Consider the following 19,429-nt stretch of genomic DNA (forward strand, 5'->3'; position numbering starts at 1 on the left):
GGAAAAAAAAATGAAATCTACTGATATTTCCCACCTCTTGACTGAAAACTTACAGTCCTGTCTGGCCTGTGCGGATTAACAAGCTGAGTGACATTCCCCCGTTTCGCAAGTGCAGCCTGAGAGTCACCAGCCCAAGCAACGTACAATTTTCTATTGATGATCAGTGCACAGAGAGCTGTGGCACCACTGTTGATCATCAGATCCTGGGATTTCTGTACAAAATGTGCATCAGTTGTAACGAAGGCATCGCGCAATGCACGCTCTGGATCAGTTGGATAATGAACACTCTCGGCTAAATACTGATGTAAATGTGCTGTACAGTAGACAGCAGCTTCCGGGCCCAAATGCCCATCGAACACAGCGTAATAACTCGCTGTTGATTCGTCTTGTATATTGAAAATGGTGTTTAGATCGTGCAATACGACGTGACGATCTTCCATCTTTCGTCGGGTATTTTTTATGGCGTAGACTGTGGTTAGAGGTAGAGGAGTCGATGGTGGTGGTGGCAGCAAGGCTAGTCTGCTGTTCTCCAAGTAACGTTGACATATTTCGTTCACTTTGCCTGTTACAGCCTGCATCAGCTTCAGTGGTGCGTATGCTGGAGTACATGCAAGAGAAAATTATTGATCAAGAGGAAATAGTGGTAATGTAATGGAATAGTGGTAATCAGGGATAGCCAAATTTGTAATATTTTATTACGGTTCCTTTTGTAGCCCTTAAGGAGAGACTACTATGAGGTTTAAAAGTCGTGGGTTATTGGAGTGAGACTTTTCATACGTTGAAAATCGATTATATAGATCTGAAAACAAATAATTAGTGCAAAAAAAATTTTTTTATTGTTCGTTTGCCTGAAAAGGCTTAAAATGCCAAAAACAGTCCAGGACCTCCAATTTTTGAGCTACGAAGGATTTTTGTTTTTCAAAATTTTCGGAAACATGCGGAATAACAATTGCGAGCTAGTTTTTTCGAATTCGCCTCTTACATGGCTAAATTTGCTTTTTTTGTATTTTTTTTTACACAAATGGTGAATTTTTTTTACATGAAAAAAACCGAAATCAGCTGTGTAGGAGTCGAATTCCAAAAAACTGGCTTGTAATTGTTATTCTACACATTTTTCCGAAAATTTTGAAAAAAAAGAAATCTTTTGTAGCTCAAAAATTGGAGACCCTGGACTGTTTTGAGCATTTTAAGCGTTTTCGGGCAAACAAATAATGAAAAAAAATTTTTTTTGCATTAATTATTCGTTTTCAGATCTATATAATCGATCTTCAACGTATGAAAAGTCTCACTCCAATAACCCACGACTTTTAAAACTCATAGTAGTCTCCCCTTAATTAGACAACATCACTCTTGAAATTTTTTGAGTACTTGGGTATCATTCAACTATTTTATCAATCAATAATTTGCGGTAGGAAGATTGACGATTACTTGTGTAATCGAAAATCCCCCGTCAAGAAATTTGAATTATTCACTTAGTAGTAAATTTACAGTTTCATATTAACAAATTTTCAATATATCATTACTCGTAAAAATCAGATTATTAATATTGGATTATTTGAAAAATTGAATCAACATATTCTAAACCTTCAATAATGTAAGGGTCAAATCTTTGTAATATTACAGAAATTTAATATTGATGGGGATCCCTGGTGGTAATATAATGGCCAGGGGAATGGCATGGAGTACTCACTCTTTTCTTGTGGCCTCAGACCGCAGGCCTCCGGCTGCTTTCTGCACATTGTTTTTATCTCCTCGATGACGAGGTGAACTATGTGCGATTGGAGACTTGGTGGACAATATCTGGAATTGAGAGGAAACAGTTATACGAGGGGAGAAGGCAACTTTTGTGGAGAGCTTGTCGAATGTAATCAATTGATTTTGAAATCGAGGGTTTGGAAAGTTTTGAGGAATTGACGACATTTCGACTATTTTTGGCAAGGCCCCCAATAAAAACGTTTCATTGAATTTTTCTGCAAATTTGTTTAAGTTTGCAAGCATTTTCAGCAAATTTATTTGAGTTTGCAAACCCCAAAAATATGAAACATTTTTATAAATAATTTTTTTTCATTAAGGCCCGAGTGTGCTATCTTTCGAACATTATCTCGATGTTTTTTTTCATCTCTCATCATCTGAAATTGTTAATTAAGTCCTGCATCATGCAGAATTTTTGAAAAATTATAAATGAATAATTTTAAAAAAGTAGAAAATTTTTTCAATTTTTTCAAAGAGCATTTTTAATTTATATTCAGAATAAGTTGAATAACAAGAAATTGCAAAGTGTATCTGATTTACGGTGACAAATGGCGGCCTGTCACCCAATATCATGCAGGGGGAAGACTGATTTCGTAAATCTTTTCCCACATTGCACAGAGACATTTATTACGGAAAAGGCTCTTTGAAAAAAGTTATAATATTTTGGAGAATTTTTTAACCACACATATAGTTGAATAATGCACACATATAGTTGAATAATGGATTTTATGAAGAAGCCAGCAACTAAACGTTACTTCCATTTTCAGTATGGAAGGATTCATAAACACAAATCAAGTCATCAGAGGACGGTTGCAAAACATTGACGAAAATAATTTGAATTTACTGAATAATGAACTGAAAAAATCGAATTTCGTATATTGCAATAGAATTAACGAGTTTTTCCCTAATTTTTTATAATAATTTTTAATTTTTCCTGTTCATATATTTTTTGAGACATTGCCACGTTTTTAGTAATTTGGCAAGGCCACCAGTAAAAACGCTTTATTGAATTTTTTCTGTAAATTTGGAGTTTCTGCAAATTTTGCAACCCATCCACGGAGTTTGCAAAACCCAAAAATATATAAATTATGATGGCAAATTATGATGATGATTAATTATGAAGATTCCATGAACAACTAATGGATTATTAAGGTATTTAATGAGTTTCTCTGCAATTTATACAATTATTTTTAACGTCTTAGTTGCAATATTATTACAATAGAATTGTTTTATGACTTTATATTTTGTTTATACAGAATAAATTATTGCCCTGATGAAGGATACCTTGTGGGTCCGAAAGATCGGCAGAAATGGAAGGTTTTTGTTTTGGATATTCTAATTTTTATTAATTCGACCTTGTATTAAAATCCCTTGGAGTTTCTAGGAAAATTACGAACGGTTGAATAAATTCATGTGAAATTACGATGATTAATAATTTATAATTAAATAATGGATGAATGAAGAAACAAGTAACTAAGCGTTGCTGCCACATTAACCGAAATGATTTTTAATTAACTGAACGTCGTCCACCTTTTCTATCAAATGTTTAATTATCTCGTAAATAGGGGGTTTCAGTGAAAAAAGTCATGAAATACTTCTTGCAGCTCCCAAAATTCTCTACAAAAAATGTCTCCTGACATTTCTCCCTAAAACTACTCATTATCGAGATAATTCAACTAGAACAAAGCATGAAAAATCCACTCGTTCAATGTTATCGATGTTAACCGATGTTATCAGTTCGCGATAAGATCTCAATAAATAAAAATGCCGGCACATTGCGTGAATGATTGGAGTCACTCCAATCCATTATCAACTCATCGATCATTCGAAAATCCCGTTCCACTCAGCGGCTACACCTAATGCATAATAAACGACGCAGCTAGACATTCCAACAGGTGTCACGACGCTGCAGTCTGCTGCAGCCTGCAACAACGCATCTCCCTAACCTTACGCTCTGTCAGCGACCACCAGCAATCCCCACAGCATCACTGCATCCACAATTCCATAAACAAAAAATGGTGAAAATCGTGGGAAAGTACCAGCACGAGAGGAGTGAGAATCTCGAGGAGTATTTCAGAACTCTCGGTAATTATCAAGTAAAATAAAACAAGTGGGAAATTGCTCCTGTATTGCGAATAGTATAGTTATTTTTACAAATAAATTAGCAATATGCTTCCGAATGGTCATTTTGCTTATTTTTTTCCATTGTATATTATTCATAGCCTATTTTATTTTCATGAATTGAATCAATTTCTTTCTAACTAATTGTTTTAGATTTTCCACTTGATGAAATTCTAAACATTTCTGAAAAATTCTATGAAATATTATCAGGAATATTTCCTTTATATATAATTGAATGCATTCGAAACATCATATTTAAAGGAACCATCAGAAAGCTAACTTTCAGCGGAATTCATAAAAAATTCGAAATTTCCAAAAATTATTTTAAAAATCACATTAACCGAGAGAGTTATTGTAACCACCTTTTAGCTTCATCATAGTCGCATTGAAACAAACATATTAAGCTGTGATTGAATTAATTTGAAGCGCAATATCCAGAAATATCTGCGGAATTCTGATTTTCGAAAAATACGAAATTTTGCAAAAATTTCACAGAAATCAAAATAACGATTATTCCTATCGCTTTCATCTTCGAACTCGGTCAAAAGGACATTCCAACGAATTTTTTAAGCCGTCATTGAATGAATTATTAGAACATTTTTTTTAGTTATCGTGTTACAACTGAATTTTGAAAGAATTCGAAAATTAAAAAAATGAATTAATGAATTAAATTTTAATTAATGGCGATGGATAGGGCTTAGCAATACCTACATGTGAGAAAAAAAAAGATTCATACGAACGTACGGACACCGTCTAAAAAATGCAATTTCGGACTTTTGGGATCATAAAGGGTCGATATAACACAAAAAACAGAAAACTTAAATTTGAACAATTACAATGAACCATTCGGAAGCAAAAAGAAAACTGAATGAATGAATAATTCCTTGACATTTCTAATTTCAACGAGTGATTTAATTGAACAGGTGTCCCGTACGTCGTCCGGAAAATGATGTCAATTTCAAATCCAAGAATCGAAATCAGTCAGAATGACGACGAGTGGACGTTGAAAAATGTCACGATGCTTCGAACTCAGGAAATTAAATTCAAACTTGGAGTGGAGTACGAGGAGTTCATGCCAGCTGGTGTCGTTCTCAAAGTTAATGGATGATAATCATCATTAATAATTGATGACTGGTGCAGTAATCAAGGTTTAACTGTCGTTAATTCCTTTCAGAACATGACGAATCTAGAGGGAGACTGTTTGATAACTGTTTCGATTGGACCTGACGGGAATAAAGTCACTCGAAAGTACGAGTTCAGGGACGATCAGCTGATTCTAGTGAGTGAAATCATCGTCATCATCATCATTAGAACGAGTTGATCAATGATCTTGGATTTTTTTTCAGACGATGACGCAGGAGAAAAATGACGTCGTCTGCACCAGATACTTCAAGAGAATCGAATAATTTCGGAATCATCATCAAATGATAAATGATTGAATATTGTTTGAGATATGGGGAGGGTGTGGTCTCGCGTGTAATCTCATGATGATAAAAAATCCGCCTCCACCCCTCACTATCAACTGCGCAAACGTAAACAATCCAATCTCCCTTTCCTCCCCCTCCGATTTAATATCATTAACAGGAAATGAAGAAAAATGATTTTTTTTAATCATCAATATCCCGAGACCCAATGATGCAATTTGGATGAGTCAGGTCTCATTTTGAAGTCTAAAAAAATACCTTTGAAATAAAAAAAAAAATTTGAATTTCACTCAGTCGATCTCGTGCTATTGACGATTAAAAACGTCTAATTTTCGTTTTCTTCCTCTAAACGAGTTCACCGAAATAAAAAATATCCAATGATCAATATTTCCAGACCGAACGAAGCAATTGAGACAAAACAGGTCCATTTCAAAGATATTTTGTCAGTCTTGAAAATAAATAAAAAATTGTTGAAATTCACTCAGCCGATCTTGAGTGATTAACGTTTAAAGGCGGTGATTTTCTGTGCTGAAATAAAAATTATCGAATGATTCACCACTAACTTTTGATTCAAATACTGAAGCGTCATGTCGATGACTTCACCGACGAGTTCAGCCTCCCTGACGTCGTAGCCCGTCATTTTGACCGGGAGTTGATCGTCGGGGTCCATGCTCTCGACGAAGTCCACGAGAAATCTCCTGTAGGAGCCCAAGTAATCCCCGTCCACTTGATCCATTGCAATTATTTTATCAAAAACCACTGGGTGTTTTCGTCGTAATCAAAACAAACAATTGGGGGTTAATGCGTAAACAGAGGCGTGACCATGTGACACTTCCTATACATCGCGAGTTCACTCGGCACTATTAGCTTAAAACAGCACTAATTAATTCTTCATTAATTATCGAGGGATTAATTGTCGGGCGTTCGACTTATTGTTTGACGAAGCAGTTTTTGCTTTTGTCTTTGTTTTTTTTTATTTCAGTGGATTCACTCAACGGTAACACAACCCACGAAAAAAATCATTCGTTGATATGCGATATTTGTACTTTCAGTTACGTTATTGTGTCATTCGTTCGCATGCTGATTAGTCCGGGGATACATATGTTGGGTATGTATGTTGCGCGAGGGGTTTGTACTGTGTGTGCCGATTATTATTGTTTTTTTTTTCGTGTTTCGATTGCAAAATTTTACGGGAGAACTGACGGGTGGGGGAGTCCCTGGGGGTTAGGGTGGGTTTTCACGAGGCGTGGGATCACGTGACAGAGGGGGGATTGGGCGGGAATTTTTGGCGGGGATTCAAATGTGACGGAGAAGAATGAATCCAAAAAGCAAAAAAAAAATTATTCAGTGATGGTTTTTTTTATGAATTCTAATTCAAATTCTTGCTTTAATTATTTTTTTGAACAATAGTCTCTCGATTGACTGGGGTGCTTCGATGCAGAAACAAATTATTTATTAAAAAAGTTTGACACTGACGATAATTTTCATATTGGGCACAGATTTTTTATTAATTTTTCCTCATTTTTCCAGATTTTTTCTGGATTTTAATCTTCTTTCTAACCTTGAAAAGTTCATTTTCTCATAAGACTCTGTGTTATTTTTGCACTTATAGATTAATTATTATCAATAATACTCGCCTGTCAATTGAGTACAAACTGAACAGGAATGTTTCTATTCATATCAACTTTCGTGTGAAATTTATTTCAGATTTTAATCTTTAAAATTCAAGTCATGTTTATGCTACTTTAAGGGCGGATGATATATTAAAATTCAGAGATGAACTTATCAATTGTCCCATCATCCTGTCAATCTCAAATTTAACAAAAATGTCGATCCAACATTCTCTTCGTCCTTTAAAAAATTTCAGACTAAGGATTCAAAAGAAAAGAAAATAATCATCTTCGTGTCTTTTTATTGAGGAGAATTTGTTCACGAAACCACCGAAATTCAATGAAATCGTCTTTATTAACATCACCTGTGAATGTAATCAATGCAAAAAAATTACATCATATTATTTCATAAGCGGACAGTCCTTACAGTCTCGTTGACAAACGCAAAAATTAAACTCTCTTGTACGTGTAGGAGCCTTTTACCCCGGTCTTTTTGTCTGCCAAATGCTGTAAAAAAACGAGGAAATTGTTAGAGCTCAAATTAAAGTTCAGAAATATTCTCCATTGTTCATCCATTGGACGGCGCAGGTCGGTGAAGAGCGGGGTATTGCGAGGTTGTTCAATGGCTACGATGCACTCTTCTTCGAATTTTTTATATTTTGTATTAATCTTAAGGACAATGTTGAGAAATTTTATATTAAAATTCGGATTGAGATTCATTCGGACGTCGGCATAATCATAAGTTTCAATTACAGTTAAATTTCAAACAAGTCAATTGTTAATATTACTCACCAATTTCTTGATTATTAAATTAACCATCAATTTAAATCTAAAAAAAAAATAATCTTCAAGTTCCGAATTATTTTATCAGCAAATAATTGAAAAATTTTAATTACCAATTATTATATTATTTTTCAAATTTCAATGAACATAAAGTATAAACTTGATTATTGTAACGTGCAACTTCTCATAATATTACTAACGTAATCACGCACGAAAAATCTATTGAATTTCTATTGAACTTTCTATTAGTTTTTGGCTGATTCTATTGACATGTTCAATAGAAAATATTCAATAGAAAACGTCAACAGAATTCGATTTTTCTATATAACTTAGTCTTTTCATATATTTTCTATAGAATTTGCTCGACGCAAATTTTCTAAGTTTTTTTCATTCTATTTTTCTTTTCTTCTTTCAAGAAAATCAAACGAAAAAACTTAAGCCGAGGAAATTCTACAGAAAATATCTCAATAGAATAAGTTATACAGAAAAATTGAATTCTATTGTGACTTTTTCTACTGAATATTTTCTATTTAATATTTCAATAGAATCGGCCAAAAACTAATAGAACAGTTCAATAGAAATTCAATAGAATTTTCTAACGAATTCGATAGGTTTTTCTATTAAATTTTTTCGTCCGTGATGATTGATGCCGATCTATGGATTCATTGATCCTAACAGATTTAATCTTCTCTAATTCCATAACTTAATCCATTCAAACGAGTAATTTTCTAAGAAAATACCGAATGCAAATGTCTTTAGTAGATGAGAAAATTATAATTAATTAATACGAAATGTTTCAAATTTTTTCATTCTAAACCAACTCATCATCAAAGAACCTCAATTTTTAATAATCCCCGAGGAAACTTAGAGATAAAAAATGACTGTAATTTCTGAGACCGCATCATATGCCCAAAAATGGTCACAAATAATTTGTAAGCAAATTGTTATCAAACCATTCATATGGATGCCTAACAGCTATAACTAATTTCTAATTTGTGACGGTCATAAATATAAAATAAATAGTTCTATCTATGTAGATGAAAAGTGACCGTGATATTTCCATTGTAAAATGCGCATTAGGCTAATACGAAATGAATTCAAATAAAAATTGATGATGAAATAATGAAGTTTTATCTATACAGACGAACAATGACTGTAATTTTTCCTCAGTAAATTGTGATGGCTATCGCGCTGGGAGGGGGGGGGGGAGAAAAAACTACTGAAATGCAGGGAAAACTGCGCCACGAATTCTCATGCAAAAGGGGATGAAAAAATTTGAAAGATAGCCTGAAAAATTTGTTCATTTTCGAGGAAGTTGATGAAACGAGTTGAAGGTGATCTCAAGAGAATAAATAATTTAAAGAATTATTCGAAAATACGAGGTGACTGACAGGTGTAGGCGCCACCATTTTGCTTGGATGCCCTCGCCCTCTGCCGCAAGGAGCTTTAATGATGGCGGCGCCCGCACCTCGTATTTTTAAACATCTCCTACGATGATTTATCTTCTTCAGATTACCCTCAACTCCCTTCAGCCGGTTTCTATAAAAGGAATAAATTTTTAAGCCATCTTTCAGATTTTTCCATCCTCTTTTGGCTAAGAATTCATGGCGCAAAGTTTCCTCTACATTTTAAAATACGAAAGAAAAATTATTAGATTTCAATTGAGTGGCCAAAGGGTAGGGGCGTAACATTAAACAAAAAATTCTCTCAAGAATTTCTCATAAATTTCTTTTAAAATTTTTAAATATTCCTCGATAATTCAACTAAAAGCTAAACTTATTCATTCTTCTTTCATTTATTTTTCGTCATTTCTAAATCAATTTTTTTGTACAGAATTTTTTTTTCACAGGTGCAATTTTTCAGATTAATTAGGTTTTTGATCTTTTAAATAAAATTGCATTGAAAAGTGTAATGATTTCGCTTACAATTTTATAAATTGATAAATTTAGAAATGCCTAATTGAATTAATGAATAAATTTTGACAAAACGATCGAAAAAATACCTTAAGAACAGCTCCATGTGGCATCATCTCGTCATAAGGGGTTCCAAGAGTGAAAGTAGTTTTTGAACTCTTTCCTTCACCGGCGGCAGTGAGGCTCCATTTATCTCCAGCCTGAGTGAACTCAAGGGTGGGTTTAGTCTCAGCAAAAGCCGTGGCAGTCTCCGCCGTGGGAAATATACCCACTGCCATCACGTACCCCGCGAGGTTCTCACTCGCCACCTTCTCGTACTTGCCAATAATTTGCACCATTTTAATTGATATTATTTCCACCGACCTTTTAAATAAAACGTACTCTCCGTTTGTCAAGGATAAATGAAGTGCTTGGAGACCGATCACTGCTTTTATAACCGAGGAGAGATAATTATGCAACGAGGGGTATCTCGAACTGTTTGAAAGACTATTTGAAATATTCATGATTAATTACTATTTTGAAGTTATTGAACATTACAAATGAAATAGTATTTAAACAGTTCACGTATGAAATAATTCAATAGAAAACCTAGCGAATTCGCTAGAAAATTCCATTGGAATTCTGTGGGAATTCTATAGGAATTCTAGGTGATTTCTATAGGATTTCTATTGGAATTCTATTGAAAAATTCTATTTGTTTTTTGCGCTGATTCTATTGGATATTCGATAAGAAAAAGTCAATAGATTTCGAATTTTGGTTTGAATTTTTCTCTTGAGATTTTTTCTATGAGAATGCTTGACAGTGATCGGCATGAATCATTATTCCAGAAATATTGAGAGAATTATTTCCCCAAATAACGGAATTCATTCGTTTATCATTGGAACTTAGAAAATAATAAATAATTGAGAATTTAAATTTTTTCAACAACTATTAGGTAAATAATTGGAAGTTTTCAAAAAATATTAGAGAACATCAAATAATCGTCATTCTTCCGGATTCGACTATTGATTGGTAAAATAATTCGCAATTCAAATATTTAATTGTTGATTAATTTGATAATTGAAAATTGTTAAGTTCTATTACTTGATTGCGTATTTATGAAATTAATGGTAATGATAATTTATGATTATGCCTATCTCTGATGCTTGGGCATCAATTTTCTAAGTTTTTTCGACTCAGATTCTACAATGCAGAACAAAACAAAATCCAGCGGAAAAAACTTGGAAAATTTGTGCCCAATAATTCTAATAGAAAAAATCTAAGAGAAAAATTCAAACAGAAATTCGAGAACTATTGACTTTTTCTTATTAAAGATCCAATAGAATCAGCACAAAAAGTAAATAGAATTTTTCAATTCAATTTCAATAGAAATCCTATAGAAACCCCATAGAATTCCTATAGAATTCCAATAGAATTTTCTATCGAATTCACTAGATTTTCTATTGAATTTTCTCATGCGTGTCAAATAGTATTTATTCATATGTGGTTCTGAAATTGAATCAAAATAGGTATTTTATATTTCATTTCGACGGAACGAAAAATAAAATAGCATTTGCTAATTTGTTTCACTATTTCACTGTTTGTACTGCACAAATATCGCCAATCACCCTTATTGTTTTTTGAATATAATATATCTATAGGATTTCTATTGGAATTCTATAGAAAAATAGAAACCCCATATAATTCCTATAGAATTCCAATAGAATTTTCTAACGAATTCGCTAGATTTTCTATTGAATTTTTTCATACGTTGATAGACGGAATTTGTCAAATTGGAATATCTGTTTCAAATAGGAATTCAAATTGATTTTCATGAAATAGAAATTTTATGAAACTTCATTCTGGCGGACAGAATAAAGCCAGCAAAATTGAATAAGCGTTCAACCGGTGCAGAAGAGGATATTTTCTGTAAAAATCCCTCGGCTCAAATTGCTAATTTTTTTTGTTTGAATTTTTTTGTGGAAAGAAAGGGAAAGAGAACGGAAAAAACGTGGAAAATTCATGGTGATCAAATCCTATCGAAAATGTCTTGATAGAAAAAAAATTAACAGATGAAATTCTACTGATTTTTTCTATAAAAAACTTCCTATTGCTAAGCCGCGCAGTAAAGCTGTGAAATTCTTCAATAGAATTGGCCAAAAATTAATAGGATTTTCTATTGAATTCCTCAAGTTTTTCCATAAAATTTGAAATGCTGACAACGTGAAATGGGTCTGAAGGATCTTATAAATCAATTTTTTTATGAAAATCTAACAATTGACCTCTAAATTAATAACGACTGAAATTGTAATTTTCTCTGAAAACTATAATTTTCTGCTNATGTTCGAAAATACGAGGTGACTGACAGGTGTAGGCGCCACCATTTTGCTTGGATGCCCGCGCCCTCTGCCGCAAGAGGCTTTAAAGATGGCGGCGCCCCCACCTCGTATTTTTAAACATCTCTTACGATGATTTATCTTCTTCAGATTACCCTCAAGTCCCTTCATCCGGTTTCTGTAAAAGGAACAAATTTTTTAAGCCATCTTTCGGATTTTTCCATCCTCTTTTGGCTGAGAATTCGTGGCGCAAAGTTTTCTCTGCATTTTAGTAGTTTTTTTAGGCCCGAGGCTTCTTCAGAGTAGAGCGTAACATTAAAAAAAATTCCCCTAAGAATTTGTCAACAATCTCTTTCAAAATTTTTGAATATTCCTCGATAACTCAACTAAAAGCTCAATTTATTTACTCTTCTTTCATTTATTTTTCTTCATTTTTCAATTAATTTTTTGTACAGGATTTTTTTCTCACAGATGTGTTTTATCAAATTGAGGCCCGGGTGGATTATCCTTCGAGCATGGTTGTTATTTTATTTTAACAAGCTGAAATGGTCTCCAGTTGCTATTTAGGTTTACATAGCCCTGGAGTCTCCAAAAATTATGATTGTGCAATCAAAAAAACGTTGAAAAAAAGCTGAGCACTTTCAAAAAGCGTTTTTGAATAATATCAGGAAATAAAGCCAATATGGAGAAAATTGCAAATTAATAATCTGATGTATCTAATGGCTGTTAGATCGTCATTTGTCACAGTAGTCAATGGCTGTCAGATTGTTAGTTACCATGATAAATTATCCATTCACTATTTCCTCTCTATCGGACATTTCTTAATCTTTATTAAAAACGCTCTTTGAAAATGTTCATTTTTTTCTACTTTTTTTTTATTGTACAATCATGATTTTTAAGGACTCCTGCGTGATGTAAAATCCCATGGAAATTGTGATATATTTTCCATTATGAAGATCGAAAAATAATCGAGATAACGTTCGAAAGATAATCCACTCGGGTGTTAATTAAGTCTTTTGATCTTTTAAATAAAATTGCATTGAAAAATGTAATGATTTCGCTTACAATTTTATAAATTAATAAAATTAGAAATGGCTAATTGAGTTAATGGATAAATTTAATCAAATTTTGACAAAATGATCGAAAAAATACCTTAAGAACAGCTCCATGTGGCATCGTCTCGTCGTAAGGAGTTCCAAGAGTAAAAGTAGTTTTTGCAGTCTTTCCCTCATTGGATACAGTGATGGTCCACTTGTCTCCAGCCTGAGCGATCTCAAAGGTGGGCTTACCCTGAGCGAAAGCCTTGGCAGCCTCCGCCTGGGCAGTTCCACCCACAGCCTTCAGGTACTCCTCGAGGTTCTCGCTCGCCACATTCTCGTACTTGCCAACAATTTGCACCATTTTAATTGAATATTATCTCCACCGACCTTTGATATCCTCGAGTCTCCGTTTGTCAACGATGAATGAAGCACTAGATGGCGGATTACTGCCTTTATAACCGACGAGAAGAGATGATTATGCAACGAGGGGTATCACGGAGCGAGCTGATCCTCAGATTAAACCCTCTTCGTCTTACTTCTGCTGAGGTCGAGGGTCTTTTGCGTTTCGGTTCTTCTCTCTTCTCAATTTTAATCTACAATTGTCGGTCTACGTGGCGAGAGGAACAGACGACCGAGCAGTGGGAATGATTCAGGGGGCAGCGAGGAGATGAGGCTTTGTCCACCGGAGCAAGTTCAGTGGATCAATTATCGAAATTTACGAAAATTTTGAGATTTTGTCTCACGTGGGGACAATTCAGTAGCGAAGTGGTCAAACGGTTTAAGTCAATTTAGTCTTTAGTTGAGTTTTCCAGAAATATTTCCGAATTTAAGGGAGATAGCGAAATTTTCATAATAACACGCACAACAAAATTTAATAGAAAAACCTATCGAATTCGTTAGAAAATTCTATTGAATTTCTATTAAACTTTCTACTAGTTTTTGGCTGATTATATTGACATGTTCGATAGAAAACATTCAATAGAAAAAGTCAACAGAATTCGATTTTTCTATATAACTTATTCTTTTCATATATTTTCTATAGAATTTGCTCGACTTAAATTTTTAAATTTTTTTTCATTTTATTTTTCTTTTCTTTTCGTCAAGAAAATCAAACGAAAAAACTTTGAAAATTTGAGCCGAGGAAATACTATAGAAAATGTCTCAATAGAATAAGTTATATAGAAAAATTGAATTCTATTGACTTTTTCTGCTGAATATTTTCTATTGAACATTTCAATAGAATCGGCCAAAAACTAATAGAACAGTTCAATAGAAATTCAATAGAATTTTCTAACGAACTCGATAGGTTTTCTATTAAATTTTTTCGTCCGTAAACCTTTTTTGTAGAGCGAATTGAGTGCTACTAAAAAGATTATGAGAAAATTTTTGCGATCTCCCTTAGATTTTGAGATATTCACTGAAAACTGGCCAATAGGCAAAATCGATTTAAACCGTTTGATCACTTCGCTACTGAATTTTCATTGAAAAACCTAGCGAATTCACTTTAAAATTCTTTTGGATTTCTGTTAAACTTTGGCTCATCTGCGCGGAGAGAAATATTCAATGAAAATCACGTATCTTTTTCGTAATTCCGGAGCGAAATGTGGTTGTAGGCAATTTTACGGAACTGTCACGGAATTGTTTCGGAGCCTTCCGTAATTTTTATCTGAATCTCCTGTGAAAAATTACGATACCGTCACTTAAATTTTCTGAGCCGATTCCGTAATCGGTGAGTGAAGTGTGAGTTCCGTAATTTTTACTGAACATTTCTCTCCGTGTGAGCGTTTCTCTGAATAGAAATGATTACCGGAAAATATTCAGTGGAAAAAGTAATAGAATTCGATTTTTCTGTACAACTTATTCAGTTGGGATATTTTCTGTAGAAATTCCGCGGCTCAAATGTGTTCTTTTTTATTTTCTAATGAATTGAATGGATGAATTTGTGATTGAGCATTTCTATTGGAAAAAGGCCCCACATGGAGAGAAATTTTCTAGAAAAATTCTAGTACGAGTACTGGAAAAAAATTACAATCCACCGGCTGTGGAAAATTCTAGTGCTGTTAAGGTAAAATTTCTCGGTATTTCTGGTAAAATTTCTGGGGATTTCTGTAAAATTTTCACAGAAATACGGGGAACAATTCACGTTTTCCCCAACAAAATTTCTAGTGACGGCACTGGAATTTTTTCCTGGCCATCATTTTGCGCCTCTTTTCCTGTGCGAGCACTAAAATTTTTCTAAAAAATTTCTCTGTGTGAACTGTCACGGAATTTTTCTGGAGCGTTCCGTAATTTTTATCTGAATGTCCTGTGAAAAATTACGATACCGTCACTTAAATTTTCTGAGCCGATTCCATAGTCGGTGAGTGAATTCTGAGTTCCGTAATTTTTACTGAACATTTCTCGCCGTGTGAGTGTTTCTCTCAATAGAAATGGTTACCGGAAAATATTCTGTGGAAAAAGCAATAGAATTCCATTTTTCTGTACAACTTATTCCGTTGGGATATTTTCTGTAGAAATTCCTCGGCTCAAATTCATCTTTTTTTTTATTTTCTAAGAAATTGCATGGATAAATTTTTTATTCAGCAATGAAGGGGTAAAACGATACAAGTCAATTTTGACTATTGACCAGTTTTTAATGAATATCTCGGAATCTAAGGGAGATAGAAAAATTTTTGTTATGACCTTTTTTGTAGACCCAATTGAGAGCTACAACAAATGTAATTACGAAAATTTCGCTATCTCCGTTTGATTCGGAAGTATTCTTCAAAAATTCAAAACGAAAGCAAAAACAGTTAGAAATGGAAATGAAAAAAAATGAAATGGCTTTTTTCATTCAATTTTTCCACTTATGAATCAATCCCGGCAATATTCTCGCGAAACATTGAACAAAAGAGTTCCTCGACTTGGGGTATAATTGAACGGGGTCCACCGACGAGCATCAATCGGCTGAGTTTTTGTGTGAGATGAATGGAACGACTCATTTGGCATTGACAATGAGGGACCGGCAGCATCGTACGACGATTCAATCAATTTAGTCTTATTATATTACCGAGAGTTCTTTTTTTTCTCTCGAGGCACTCATTTAAGTAATACTCGTCTCCTTCGGCGCTGGAATAAAAAGTTTTGATTCGGTTTTCACGGTTTTTCTTAAGATTCTATTTTTATGTTGAACTTTGATTGATTCGTTAAGGTAATCATTGGAATTTGCACTTCTCAATCTTGAGATATTGATAGGTATCTCAACGCGTCTGATGCGATTACCTTAAGATTAAAAGTGTCCGTGAATTTTTCAAGATTTCAACTAAACCGAAAAAAACATGTCGATTTTTCACTTTGGTTGAATTTGAAATTGAAAAAAAGATTTGAAAAAAAACTCCATAGAAAACGGACAGAGAAATCTTTTTATTTATTCAGAGTTTTTAATTTCAATTAAAAACTCTGAATATGTAAAAAAATTTGTTGAAGAAAAATAACATTTTTTAGGGAATTGATGAAGAATATTCAGTGTACATGAAAAATGTTGTAGATGCGTTATTGAGGGCTCGGGAGTAAAAGATGCTGAAATGTGGGGAAAATTTGGTGTTATGAGTTCTCAGCCAAAAAGAGATTAAAAAATCTGAAAGATGGCCATAAAAAATTGTTCATTTTACAGAAATCGGATGGAGTGAATTGACGGTGATCTGAAGAAGCTAAATAATTTTAAAATATGTTGAAAAATGCGAGGTTGTGGCGACGCCATCTTGGAAACTCCTTTTGGAGGCGGGAGGGGGTAGCCAAGCAAAATGGCGACACCCACACCTATCCACCACCACTTCAGCATTCTAGAAAATTATTTATAAAAATGAGACAGTAATGTCAACTCATATTAAACAAGGGGGACGTTCCTCTTCTATTGCGTATAGCAGTTATTTTTGCTAATAAATTAGCAATATGTTTCCGAATGGTTATTTTGAATTATTTTGAATTCGCAATCAGCCCACACATCTGAAAGATGGCCTCAAAAAATTGTTCATTTTATAGAAATCGGATGGAGTGAATTGACGGTGATCTGAAGAAGCTAAATAATTTTAAAATATGTTGAAAAATGCGAGGTTGTGGCGACGCCATCTTGGAAACTCTTTTTGGCGGCGGGAGGGGGTAGCCAAGCAAAATGGCGACACCCACACCTGGCGATCACTTGAGCATTCTAGAAAATTATTTATAAAAATGAGACATTAATGTCAACTCATATTAAGCAAGGGGGAAAAATTTCATATTTTTACATTTCAGGCCATTCCACATAATTACCAATGAAAATTAGAACATGTGAAAATCGGACGATTAAAAATTTTCCATTCGGAAGCAATTAAAAACTACTAAACATTTACTGAACACTTAATTGATGAGAAAATTAATAAAATTGAAAATTTGAAATTCAATTCATCTTCAGTTCTACCAATTCTCCATTGGAAACTTGAATCATAAAGTTTCACCACTGAATAAATAACTACAAATAGACCATAGAAATCGCCCCATTTTCCGTTACTCGATTAAAAAACAATTACGAAGATACATATAACAACAGTCATTATTTTATTCTCACACACTTTACAATCGTCTTAACAAATACCACATGTAATCATCAGTTCCCCATAATAATCTCTGTATTTAAATCGTGAAAAATAAATAAACATAAATAAGTGTTTCATTAAAAACTGTTACAATTAACACATTGTGACTGTATCGACTAAGTACACTCGTGCATTTGGATATTCCTGCGTTTCGTTTTAATTTATCCTGCTCTGTGCATTATTGAATTCGTTGATAGGGAACTTGCATGATTTTTTTTTCATTTTTCATCTCAAGTTTCGGCCTTGAATGGTTATTTTTCGTTTATGAACATCATAAATCGGGGAGGGTGAGGCAAAATGAAGCAGGCGAAAAACTTCGACGCAATTCAAACAAAGGAAAAATTTTTTTATCAAATTTTGGTTATCATCTTTTTTTATATTGGAAGTACTGATGAGAATAATAATTTTCTCTTCATCTTATAATTCAATTAACGATAATTCAAGTAATTAGATTAAGCCGACTACCCTTTTCTTTTTTTGTTCAATAGAAATTCAGCATCACATTTTCCTTTTTCCCGATCTGGATCTCCTCTTGGGTCTTCCTCTGGAATTCCGATTTTGCTCTTTCATTTTCTTGTTCCATTCTACTGAATGGAAAATTATTATTCTCATCCGTACTCCCAAGAATAAAAAAAGTTGATAAAAAGAAACATAAAAAAAAAATTTTTTTTTACTTGAATTGCGTCATTTTATTTGCCCGCAGTCTCCCCTATTATTCGTTGATTAATCATTGGTTGTCGATAGTTGAAGATTTCAAACGCATCGAAATCGCCAATGACGTCACAAGGGCGGTCGAACGCTGGACCAGTCACGGAATGGCTCGAGCCAACCTAACCCAATTTTGACGTGCGCCTTGTCCAATGGGGGACGGCAATTCCCCTCGCTCCTCACATTCGACCAATGGAGCGCTACCCAGTATTGCCCTTGTCAGTTTGTGACGTCATGACCGAAATCATAGGTTTTAAAAACATCTGATTATCAATCAATTATTGTAAAATATCTGGGCAATATTTCTCCATAATTCTTGCCGTCTGGCTGTCTATGGATTGCGCAAGATGGGATCCATGCAAGTTCCACATTGTTTTGGTTAGTCTTCACGCACGAAAAAATTTAATAGAAGAACCTAGCGAATTCGTTGGAAATTTCTATTGGATGTCAATGGAAAAAGTCAATAGAATTTGATTTGATACCTTCACGGACGAAAAAATTTAATAGAAAAACCTATCGAATTCGTTAGAAAATTCTATTGAATTTCTATTGAACTGTTCTATTAGTTTTTGGCCGATTCTGTTGAAATGTTCAATAGAAAATATTCAGTAGAAAAAGTCAATAGAATTCAATTTTTCTATATAACTTATTCTACTGAGATATTTTCTATAGAAAAGAAAAATATAATTTAAAAAACTTAGAAAATTTGAGTAGAGCAAATTCTATAGAAAATATATGAAAAGAATAAGTTAAATACAAAAATGGAATTCTGTTGACTTTTTCTATTGAATGTTTTCTATTGAACATGTCAATAGAATCAGCCAAAAACTAATAGAAAGTGTAATAGAAATTCAATAGAATTTTCCAAGGAATTCGATAGGTTTTTCTATTAAATTTTTGAGTGAGTGTTATTCTTTTCTCATTCTCTTCAAATATTTTCTACAGAATTTCCTCGGTTCAAATTTTCAGTTTTTTTTCATTCGATTTTTAATTTCTTCTCATCAAGAAAATCAAACAAAAAAAAAAAAAAATTTAAGCCGAGAAAATTCTCTAAAAAATATCTCAAAAGAATAAGTTACATAGAAAAATCGAATTCTTTTCATTTTTGCTATTAAATATTTTCTCTTGAGCCGTTTCAATAGAATCGGCCAAA

At 33.5% G+C, this 19,429-nt stretch overlaps 2 protein-coding genes across 2 annotated transcripts in view; one reads left to right on the top strand and one right to left on the bottom strand.

The window, feature by feature from the left end:
* LOC107037094 (titin) overlaps positions 1-6,494 on the bottom strand; it is a 45,518-nt gene extending 39,024 nt beyond the window's left edge. The window contains exons 1-3 of the mRNA XM_015255452.1: positions 5,861-6,494; positions 1,691-1,800; positions 54-598 (exon numbers count right to left, since the gene is read on the bottom strand). Coding sequence (XP_015110938.1) covers positions 54-598; positions 1,691-1,800; positions 5,861-6,033 — 828 coding nt within the window. The 5' untranslated portion in view covers positions 6,034-6,494. The remainder of the gene's footprint in view (positions 1-53; positions 599-1,690; positions 1,801-5,860) is intronic.
* Positions 3,550-5,777, top strand: LOC107037097 (sodium/calcium exchanger regulatory protein 1). The gene is made up of 4 exons (XM_015255454.1): positions 3,550-3,837; positions 4,797-4,969; positions 5,048-5,152; positions 5,220-5,777. The coding sequence occupies exons 1-4, from the start codon at positions 3,768-3,770 to the stop codon at positions 5,277-5,279; spliced, it is 408 nt and encodes a 135-aa protein (XP_015110940.1). The 5' UTR covers positions 3,550-3,767; the 3' UTR covers positions 5,280-5,777.
* Positions 6,495-19,429: the final 12,935 nt, after the last annotated feature.

This window comes from Diachasma alloeum, unplaced genomic scaffold, assembly GCF_001412515.2.
Source record: "Diachasma alloeum isolate Michigan unplaced genomic scaffold, Dall2.0 Dall_scaffold_00213, whole genome shotgun sequence".
Taxonomy (NCBI): Eukaryota; Metazoa; Arthropoda; class Insecta; order Hymenoptera; family Braconidae; genus Diachasma; species Diachasma alloeum.